The 11,619-nt window shown below is 48.4% G+C and overlaps 1 protein-coding gene across 2 annotated transcripts in view; it reads left to right on the top strand.

Annotated features, from left to right (window-relative positions):
• LOC138792401 (RING finger protein 17-like) overlaps positions 1–11,603 on the top strand; it is a 101,858-nt gene extending 90,255 nt beyond the window's left edge. For both annotated transcript variants that reach the window (XM_069969771.1, XM_069969772.1), the window contains exons 38-40: positions 519–708; positions 1,557–1,661; positions 11,458–11,603. In XM_069969771.1, coding sequence (XP_069825872.1) covers positions 519–708; positions 1,557–1,655 — 289 coding nt within the window. In that variant the 3' untranslated portion in view covers positions 1,656–1,661; positions 11,458–11,603. The remainder of the gene's footprint in view (positions 1–518; positions 709–1,556; positions 1,662–11,457) is intronic.
• The last annotated feature ends 16 nt before the right edge of the window (positions 11,604–11,619 follow it).

Genomic DNA, 11,619 nt, shown 5'->3' on the forward strand with positions numbered 1-11,619 from the left:
GAGGTCCCTCGGGATGTACATATAAGATAGACTTATACTTACACCTTTAGGAACCTCCCACCCGGCGGGACTGCTTCCCTGCGCAGCCGCCGTGTATAGAGGCCACTATGCAGTTATAAATATACATAGTGGGCGGGGCAGGAGGGGGTGGGCTGGGCAGGGCGCGATGATGCTCTCAGGCCTCGAGCAACGCCCTAAATGCTCTTAAGCAAGTAATTTGCATAAGAGCATTTAGTGATTTTACAAACAATGAGGGGGCTGAGAGGGCTGCAACTAATTGCAATATACTACTGAGGTCCTCTGCTACTGCGGCATATTAGCAGGTTCTCTGGGAAGAACTTGCTGATAGTGCCGCTTTAATGTAGAAAGCAATTCTGAAACAAATTCTTTTAAATAGTTTTTCATATTGTGATAAAAACCTGTTGGCTGCTTGCAATGCATGGTTTAGTATTGAGCAGACACAAGGACTTTGATAGTCTTGGACCTATCGTGACTACATGTATGTTTTTTTTATCTAGTTTGTTTCAGCTCCCACCTTTACTTATGCTGTACCCAGCAAAAGCTATCAAAGTGAAGCTGGCCGGATTTAAGCCTCCAAAAAAGGACTTTGAGGATGTGAGAATTGTGTACTGCCCAGAATGGAGCATGAGAGCGTTGTATGATATGGTGGACTTGGTGGAGAAGAAGATACTTTCTGCTTCATGTGTTGTAAGAGTATTTTCTTTTTCTTTAATACCACACTATGCATCTTTTATTAATGCAAAAAAAAAGGGGGCTTCTGGGGTTGTGTCACAACCTCTTCAGTGTTTACTGCTGCTTGTACCGTTCCTATATTTGTAATGGAGAAGGGGGCATTGTTATACTAAAAATGTGGCTGTGACACTCACACCCTTGAAACAGCTGAGAGGGATAGTAGATGGACCCTGAAGGTCTTCCCAGAGGATAGACCTTTTGTTTTTAGAAGTTGGATAAGGGCCCTATTCCACCGGACGATTATTGTTCAGATTATCGTTAAATCGTTCGAATCTAAACGATAATTGTTCGGTTAAAATGCAGTTAACGATTAACGACCGAACGAGAAATCGTTGATCGCTTTATAAGACCTGGACCTATTTTTATCGTTGCTCGTTCGCATTAAATATGATGTCGTTCAGTCGTTCGCAATGGATACGAACGCAATAGCGAATAAATAGCGAAGAAAAAAACGATCGCAATTACGATCATTAGTAACTATTATCATTCCATGGAAATGAGTGAACGTTTTCAGGTCTTTCGCAATAGCGGTCGTTTGAGATCGTTAATGATTATGCAAACGATAATCGTCCAGTGGAATAGGGCCCTAACCCCTTTAAGTAACAGCCAAACCATCAGAATTTTACAATTTGTGTCTGGAGGTGTCATCGCTTACCTCCTGGTAAGTCCTCCCAGTGCCAAGGTCTAAAGAAGTGTTCATGTAAACATTGGGGGTACACTTTAATGGTGGACTTTCACTTTAAAGGTCAGTATCAAATATGAGAAGGTATAATTGATTGTTTACAATGTCTTTCCTTTCCTAGACTGGATCAGAAAATACTGTGTTCTTGTATGATGAAAATCATCAGCTCATACACAAGCCATTGATTGCCAGGGGACTGGCAGAGGTAGATGAGATGTGAATAGAGGCAAGTATCGTGCTCAATAAATCCTCCGAGTTCCATTGTCCGATAGAGGCCAAAAAAGTATCTTATTAGCCATATGGTCTGTATACATCTGTCATGTTCACCTCTCGCCATTAGATGGCAGACAGCATTACCTATAGCCTGTACATGTACATCAGAAGATAAGGCCACTTCTCTCCCCCCCCCCCCCCCCCTGTATACATCCTCTCCACCAACACTAAAAGCAGATGGAACTGAGATGTATTGCCATAAACATTGTGAAGGAAAGACTTGGGCATAAAACTCAAGCTAATTCTTCATAACTTTAGTGCGGCACGCTGGAAGGGAACCTTCCCTCCTTCCTACAATGAACATAGTGAAGGAAGAAAGAATCATTTGTTTAAAGGAAACTAACAGCAGGTTAGAAGAGAATGTCCCCATAAAGCCAGAGATACTAACATTAGCTTTCTTATAGGGCTGGGCGATATTGGCCTAAATTAATATCGCGGTTTATCGCATATGTAGCTGCGGTAACGATAATTGGACGATAACTATGACACGCCCCCTTTGTAAGCCACACCCTTTTACAAGCCACACCCACTTGGCCGTGCCAAACTGGGAATAGTTTGTTTCAAAGTAAAAAAAAAGTACAGTAACTCAATGAGCAGCAACCCAAACTATGTACACACTACAGGACGTGTATATACAGGTAAACAGCATACAGCTATGTGCACACTACAGGACGTGTATATACAGGTATACAGCATACAGCTATGTACACACTACAGGACGTGTATATATAGGTATACAGCAAACAGCTATGTGCACACTACAGGACGTGTATATATAGGTATACAGCAAACAGCTATGTGCACACTACAGGACGTGTATATATAGGTATACAGCAAACAGCTATGTGCACACTACAAGACATGTATATACAGGTATACAGCATACAGCTATGTGTACACTACAGGACGTGTATATACAGGTATACAGCATACAGCTATGTGCACACTACAGGACGTGTATATACAAGTAGCATATAGCTATGTACTATAGGTACCCAGAGTAAATATGCTGGGTATATAGTATATACAGGTGACAGTACAGTACAATCTATCTATCTATCTCTCTCTGCCCTACTATACGCGGAGGCAGACAGGGGTGTATGAGTATACGGGGGGGGGCAGATTGGGGTGCATCACTATACGGAGGGGGCGGACAGGGGCATATGAGTATACAGGGGGGGGGGGGGCGGACAGGGGTGTATGAGTATACAGGGGGGGTGGACAGGGGTGTATGAGTATACAGGGGGGGGGGCGGACAGGGGTGTATGAGTATACAGGGGGGGGGGGCGGACAGGGGTGTATGAGTATACAGGGGGGGGGGCGGACAGGGGTGTATGAGTATACAGGGGGGGGGCGGCAGGGGTGTATGAGTATACAGGGGGGGCGGACATGGGTGTATGAGTATACAGCAGGAGCGGACAGGGGTGTATGAGTATACAGGGGGGGCGGACAGGGGTGTATGGGTGTACAGGGGGGTGGACGGGTGTATGACTATATGGGGGGGGGGCGGACAGGGGTGTATTGCTATATAGGGGGGCCTGCAGGGGTGTATTACTATACAGAAAGCTGCATGCTGGGACCTGTAGTTCCCTCAGTAACAGTACAGGACTGTAACATAGGAGGAATGGATGGACTGCAGGAGCCAATTATTATCCTGCCTGCTGCAGCCAATTATCCCTCCTATGTTACAGTCCTGTACTGTGGGGACTACAGGCCAGCCGCCCCCACGTGCTGCTCCTCCTTCAGCTGTGACATGGCCTCCTTCCTGCACACACAGGACATTAACATGTGCAGCGCTCGCGTTGCATGTTAATGTCCTGTGTGTGCAGGAATACTGGACAGGACAGGTGCGGCGGGACGGGCCTCGGACCAGACGGTAGGGAGGGCGGGCGCTCGGACGGGACGGGTGTGGAGGAAGGCTGTGCCCTCAAGAATATTCTCCCCTGGACCCTGCTGCTCCTCTATTTCCCCCGCACGCACATCGGCGTCCCTCCACACACAGGACATTAACATGTGCAGCGCTCCCCCCCCCCCCCCGGCCGGCGAGCGCTGCACATGTTGTCCTGTGTGTGCAGGGACGCCGGACGGGACAAGTACAGCGGGACGGGGGGAGGGCGGGCGCTTGGACTGAATGGGTGCGGGGGGAGGGCTGTGCACCTGGGCATTCTCACCGGGACCCTGCTGCTCCTCCCGCTCTGATACCGGCGTCCCTGCACATAACGTGCAGCTATCACGCCGGGCCGCGAGTTTGTGTGCAGGAGCGCTCTGAGGACACAGGAGAGGGTATTTTGGGAGCTAAAAATACAAAATTACCGCAGATACCGTCCTGGCAGAGTTGAGGTCGGTTAACCGACGCCAGTGACGGTATCGGTATTTTTGCGGTATACCGCCCAGCCCTACTTTCTTACCTTCATTCTGCGTTTAATATGTGAATTAGGTGGTTTGGTGTACTAGGGAACCTCAGTATACTGATCTGCCCCTCCTCCCCTCAGGTTTATGGAGCTTAAGGGGAATCTGTCAGCACCTGGGCCCTACCTAATCTGCTAGCAGTCTCCCAGTAAGCATGGTACCTATTTAGTAATTAGTCCTTGCAGTGGATTATGCACAATCCTACTGTAATGAAGTGGCAAAGTGATGTTTGTGCTGCACCATGGCACACCTAACCACTCCTTACTCCTCTTCATGAATAATCAATGCTGCCCATCCTCCTGCTCGCTCCGCTGCCTACAGAGGACTGATCTGCAACCAAAGACACTGGCTATGTCTGAAAGAAACACTTAGATATAGTTGAATCTGACCTCAAATGTGTTGAAGCTGTGGTCTAGGGGTAACTCTCCTGTCTAAAGACCTACCAGCAGGTCATTCTTTGGTTCAAATCCCTGTTGAAATTGAGTGGATGGCCGCCATTTCATGGCAAATAATTACCTTTATTTTAAAACAATGGCTGTTTCTCGTGCGTCTTATTGGGGGACACAGATACCATGGGTATAGGCTGCTGCCACTAGGAGGCGCTGACACTAAGAGAAACAAAGAAAGTGACTCCTCCTGAGCAGGATATACCCGCCCACAGGCACTGAGCTAAACCAGTTTAGCTTAGTGTCAGTAGGAGGCAGACACAGGTCTGGGTTCTCCAGACCAGTTTCTTCCTTTATGTTTAGTTAGATTTTCTTTTTCCTTCTAGGTCCTATGGATTCTTGGGCACGGTGGGTTATCTAAAACTCACCCTGATCCCCCCACTATGCGACCAGGGAACACACCATAAATGTAAATGGGCTGTCACCCCTCGGTCGCCACCGGCCGGCAACGTGACACCAGGGCCCCAGATCAGTCTGACTATCTGGTCGCCTTTCTGCGGACTCTGTATCCGCACAGCCCCTTCCCGCCTCGCCCCCCAGAGCTTGGCGCGTAAGGTGAGGCACCCACCGGCTGAAGACGACAATGGTGAGTATGGGCTCCTAGGTGAGTATATTCCCCCTGCCCACCCTCCCAGGCCGCCATTTTACTCCACATAGGCAGCTCTCCCTCTCCAGTCACTTGCAGCCCTCCCCAGGCAGATGCTCCTCTCCTGACATTTTCAGGGTCTCCCCTCAGTCAGTAGAAGCCCAGCCCTTCCACCATTATATTTTTATTAGTGTCTCTCTCTGTGTGCTATGGGTTGCACTGTGAGGGATGTTCCTCCCCTGACTGGGTGCTGCGCAGGCCACAGTTTCCCGCACTTTTCCTTTCATGTGGCTCCAGAGACCATACTAAAGGATGCTCCGCCCCTTTCCCTAAGCCACGCCCCTTACCGGGTGCCGCGGCATCCTCCTCTATTGTGGCTCTCCAGAGTACACACAGGGCTACCTCCCCCCCCCCCCTCCCGGTATGCCCCGCCCCCTTTCGGGCGCTGCGCGGCCCACTTCATTCCTTTTATTATGTTTGGAGCCTGCGCTGGGGAGGCCCCGCCTCTTCCGGTAGGCCCCGCCTTTTTCGGGTGCCCCGCAAGTCGGAGAATTGCCGCCTTCTTACAAGCTGTGGAGCCTGTACTGAAATGCTCCGCCCCCTCCCGGTAGGCCCCGCCCCCTTTCGGGAACCAGGCGGCCCGCAGCATCCCACCTTAATCTTACTTGTGGCTCTCTGTGGAGCCTTCACTGTGGGATGCCCCGCCCCCTCCCGGTAGGCCCCGCCCCTTTTCGGGTGCAGCGCGGACCGCGGCATCCCCCCCTTATGGCTCTCTCTGGAGCCTGCACTGAGGGATGCTGCTTCCCCCCTCCCCCTGCCACATGTGTGTATGTGTGTGTGTGTGTGGTCTCCTGATGGAGCTACCACACACACTGTTCTCTATTCCAGCAGCCTGGGACACAATGCATCTCTCCTGCCACCTACTGGTGGAAGTGATAATTACACCATTACATATAGGAAAATGGCGTGCATCAGGCTTTATTATGTCCTAGGTTCCTTGCACTTTTCCAGCAACCCTTAGGCAGCAGATCCAGCATTTTTGGTGCTGGTTGACCCCTCCTGTGTCAGATTTTATATATATACAATTACATTAATACATATATACAACCACACAAGCACACAGACACATTCCCCATCAGATTCAGTGTTTCTGTGCCCTCAGAGAGATCCTTCTGCTACATGGTGTCACGCAGGAAACAGAACCAGACACATTACCCGCTATCAGGCGGCGTATCTGTGCTCTGAGCAGAACCCTCTGCTACATGGTGTCACGCAGGAAACAGAACCAGACACATTACCCGCTATCAGGCGGCGTATCTGTGCTCTGAGCAGAACCCTCTGCTACATGGTGTCACGCAGGAAACAGAACCAGACACATTACCCGCTATCAGGCGGCGTATCTGTGCTCTGAGCAGAACCCTCTGCTACATGGTGTCACGCAGGAAACAGAACCAGACACATTACCCGCTATCAGGCGGCGTATCTGTGCTCTGAGCAGAACCCTCTGCTACATGGTGTCACGCAGGAAACAGAACCAGACACATTACCCGCTATCAGGCGGCGTATCTGTGCTCTGAGCAGAACCCTCTGCTACATGGTGTCACGCAGGAAACAGAACCAGACACATTACCTGCTATCAGGCGGCGTATCTGTGCTCTGAGCAGAACCCTCTGCTACATGGTGTCACAAGTAGGACGGAACCAGACACATTACCCGCTTTCAGGTGGCGTATCTGTGCTCTGAGCAGAACCCTCTGCTACATGGTGTCTCGGTAAGTACATGGAACCAGACACGTTACCTGTTTTCCAGGCAGGGTAATTGTGCTCTGAGCAGAACCCTCTGCTACATGGTGTCACAAGCAGGACACGAAACCAGACACATTACCGTTCCTAGGGGAACTACTGTGTTCTCGGGGCAGAATCCTTTGCTAATTGGTGTCGCAAACAGGACATGGAACCAGACACATTACCTCTTACTATGCGGTGTTCCTGTGCTCTCACTACAGAACCCTCTGCTACATGGTTTGTCATGCAGGTTATGGGACCAGACACATCACCCATTGTCAGTTGTTGTTCCTGTGTTACTCAGATGTCCTCTGCTACAGGACATCATAGGTACAACACATATCCGGTCATTCACATCACCCATTAGCGGGCAGTGCTTCAGACCTGCCTCTCATCTTCATGAAATAAGGAAGATTCCTTTACTGCATGATGTCACATAGATAGAACCGGACACGCTACCCCCCTCCCAGATGGTGGTACAAGGTTATTCAGAGCTTTGCCCTCTGCTGCATGATATGGATACAACTACCTGTAGTTCAGTGTGCACAGATTGGGGTATTCGGTTATACGATATAACACCTTCTTCAGGTCCACTCACTATACTGGTGATGCTGGGCTTTTCTCGTGTCCAGTTCACATTTACGTTGGGACACAGCCCTGATCTCTTCCCTGCTCCCAGAGCACACACTGTAGACCTATGTTACATGTCTGCTTACATGTCTAACCAGGTACATTACCTGCTTCCAGTCCAGGTATTTGTATCTCTTGTATGCTGGTCCTCTGTTACTTACTGCTTGCAGCTAGTCTGCTCGTGTTACCCTGTATATTACCTTTTCCTCCTCGTAGGACTTACATGATCTGTGCCTGTCACTTCAGGGGATCATCATAGGGTAACCTGTTACTACACCATGTTGTCTTCTATATGTTTCCCTTGACAAGTCTAATTACCTGCTCTCAGGCATCGTAACCTTGGTGTCTTCCTGTTGGGCTGTATCATTTCTAAAGCCCTAGCATCCTGCTACATGTCCCACTACAGGTGGCCGGCAGCATACAGATCCGGTCACTATTTCTCCTGGTACTGTCAGGGCGGTTCTTCTGTCTTTCATCTGGGCATAATGGCCACGTACTTGCATTTGTCTCGCTGGCTGTTCCCCAGTGGTATGGCTTGTATGCTTAGACCGCCCCTTCTGCTATACTGCAGATGGTCCTCAGCATCGTTTGGTCTTAGTTTCTCATGGTGCTCTACTTCCGGTAGCTGGCTTTGGTCAGCACCAGCCACTTTGCCTCTTCTCATTGATCTGTGTATAGTGAGGCCTCTCGGTTCCTCAGGTAAAACAGTAAAGGGTTTCTTCTACCCCTGGTGTAGGTAGGACATCAACTGCCTACATGACCATCACAGTACTACTGTAGGATTTCTCCTTCTGCATCTGCTTATGGCCAACATAGCAAGTATTTAGTCTTCTCTCTCTTTGGCAGCTGCAGTCTCACAGGGTGAACATTCCTGTTTACTGCCTGTACTGTTTTCTCTAATGCCCTCAGCACAGGTGTATGGTCTCTTCGTGGTCTAGCTCCTCCAGGTGTCCTTTTGGCCATATGGACTATGGGGCATTGTTCTCATTTCGGTGTTTGCAGTTCTCCCACATACACCATTACTCCTTCTCTCTGGAGTAATGCACTGTTGTTCAAGACCCCCCTATCCTAGGGTTGGTTTTTTTTACCACTCCAGCAAGGAAATCTTTAAACAGCCCTTTCCCTTCTCCACAAAGTTGGAATATTTAGTATAATAAGTATCCTCCAGATACTTTTTCTGAGGACTGTTATCCGATATAGCTTCTTCCAACAGGTGGGTGTGGGTTTCCGGCCCTCACTGGCCTCTATGAGCACTCCTGCTGGCCTTCCTTGTCCTTGGTCTTCTTGTTGACCTGCCATGATCTCCAGTCGGGGCTCACGGTCCCCCTCTCTTATCTTGTCTCCCATGTGGAGTCCTCGAGAACTTAATCCCTTAAAGGTGTCCTCTCCTTGCAAACAGGGGTGTTCAGGGGCCCATGTCTGGCCCTACCTAAGGCTCTATCGTCTCCACACTCATCACATTCTGGCCAGGCTTACATCTATTCGGCAAGTTGCCAATTCTCTATCATCTTGTCTCATTCACTGTTAACGCCCCCTTGTTTCTCTGTGGCTCTGCCCACCAGAATGCATCTGGCTCTCGCCTTCCCATTGCCTGAGGCTCCGGTTGAGCTGGTTGATCCTTTGATCTCTTCCATGTGGCCATTAGTCTCCGCACAATGTTTTTTTTTTTCTTTCTGTTCTGCTCTTACCAAGCAACGTCTCTGCTCACATTTTGAGATGTTGATTTCTAGATCTAGTCTACATATGGGCTCTAGTCTATCTATTAACTGCTGTGCCCATTGCCAGGTGACAACTCCTGTGCCCATCAGCCTTACCTTGATTTTTCCCAGCTTACCGGCTTTCCTCTGCTCCTCTTTTCTGTCAGGCACTGCGGGGTGCCAGGTACTACTGTACTCCTTCCAGGTCAACTACACAAGATTCTGATCGCGGTTTTCCTTTCTCCTGCTCCTTCCTTTCCCTGAACTGCATTACGCTTGGAAAGCTTTATTCTTCATGTTACCATCTGTGTTTCTCAGATGGGGTTACTCATGTCATAGGCCATGGCTTTTCCTAGATTGCCATACTTCTCTTGTGCTCGATCTTTGTCTTCTCAGTGAAGACTGTTCTCCTAGGCCTATGGAGCTTCCAGCCTGGCCATTCTTCCCAGCTCCATAGTAAGGGACGCAGCTTCTCCTGCATCTCAAGTGGCACTTACTATGAGAGACTCTCAGTCCTCTCTCCTTTATTTGACGCCTTAGACCTCTATGCGCCATGAAACACTTTCCAGTCTCTCCCGTCATGGTTGTATTTGCCTTTTTTCTGTTCTACCTCTGGGTAAGTCCCTGCCGCCTGTGGTCGCCTACTTGGCTGGGCGTCTCCTTTTTTTCTGCACATCTAGCCTACTAGTTCTGTTGGACTCAATGTTACATCATGTTGCTGGCTTACAGGAAGGCCACAACCCACTCTGTCTGCAGTGCAGCACATTGCTCCAGGGACTAGACCCTCTTTCCTTTGCGGCGGATCCGTAGGGGTTTTTTAGGATGCATTCAGCATCATCCCTTGCTCTCTTCCTAGTTGATGGTTGTGTTGGTGCTATTCTGTGCCTTCTCACCGAACGCTTTTGTCTAGCGGTTATCTTTCCCACCCCATGGACTGCTTTTGGACGTCCCATGGTATCTGTGTCCCCCAATAAAGACGCACGAGAAAAGAGGATTTTTTACTCACCGTAAAATCTCTTTCTCGTAGTCTTCATTGGGGGACACAGCACCCACCCATTTTCTTTTGGGTTTTTCCTCGGTATGGTAGTTTTCTCCGTTTTGGTGTTATTCCTACTTTACCTGTTCTTGACTTCTCCTACTGCTATTGTACAAACTGGTTTAGCTCAGTGCCTGTGGGCGGGTATATCCTGCTCAGGAGGAGTCACTTTCTTTGTTTCTCTTAGTGTCAGCGCCTCCTAGTGGCAGCAGCCTATACCCATGGTATCTGTGTCCCCCAATGAAGACTACGAGAAAGAGATTTTACGGTGAGTAAAAAATCCTCTTTTTGAGATAATGGTCATTATTTGCCATTAAATGACGGTCATCCACTCAGTTTCAACAGTGTGTGAACATAAGCTGTGTTTTAAATCCACTCCCGGTTTTGGTAACAAAATACTGAGAATACTGTGTGTGAACACAGCCTAAAAAATGGTACAATAATGAGAGGAAAAAAAAAAAGACTTCATTTTCAAAAAGGGGATGTGAACCCAAAGGATGAACTGCTGGCAGGTCTCTAGACAAGTGAGTTATCCCTAGACCACAGGTCCAATACATTTGGGTTCAGGGATTCAACTCTACCAGGAGTGTTTCTTTTAGACATAAACTGCCTACAGAGGCCTGATCTGCAATCAGAGACACTGACGCTGAGTGAGCAGGAGGCCAGGCAGCATTAATTATTCATAAAGAGGAGGAAGGAGTGGTAGTGTGGCACAAACACTTTATTACAGTAGAATTCTGCATAATCTACTGCACGGACGAATTACCAAAAGACACCATGCTCACTAGGGGACTGTCAGCTAGTTAAGTAGAGCCAGGGTGCTGACAGATTCCCTTTAAAAGGGGGTTATCCAGGCTTAGAAAAATGTGGACACTACTTCCAGACACAGCACCACTCCTGCCTCTAGTTTGGGTGTAGCAATTCCGTTCCATTGAAGTGAATGGACCTTGATTGTAAACCACACCTGAACAGGAGGACAAGTGGTGCTGTCTCTGGAAGAAAATGGCAATGTTTTTCTAATTATACATAACGTTAACTTTTTTTTTTTTTTTTTAAGGCCTCATGTTAGACATATACATTGAATACCACCTTGTATAACAATGTTAGACTTGCTTTATAGAGTGCGGAATTGACATTTATCTTTTCTGTTTTCCCATCAAGGTCACAAAACTATCTCCAGAAGTTCTTTGTTCATTGATCCATCTTTTCTGTAGCTATTTTGACAGAGTTTTTCATTTGGTGAAATGGAAATAAAGATTATGGTTTTGTTTTTTTGTTAATGACAATTAAAGTTAAGTTCAGCATTACATTGGGTTTCATTAC

This window comes from Dendropsophus ebraccatus, chromosome 5 (assembly GCF_027789765.1).
Source record: "Dendropsophus ebraccatus isolate aDenEbr1 chromosome 5, aDenEbr1.pat, whole genome shotgun sequence".
NCBI classification, from domain to species: domain Eukaryota; kingdom Metazoa; phylum Chordata; class Amphibia; order Anura; family Hylidae; genus Dendropsophus; species Dendropsophus ebraccatus.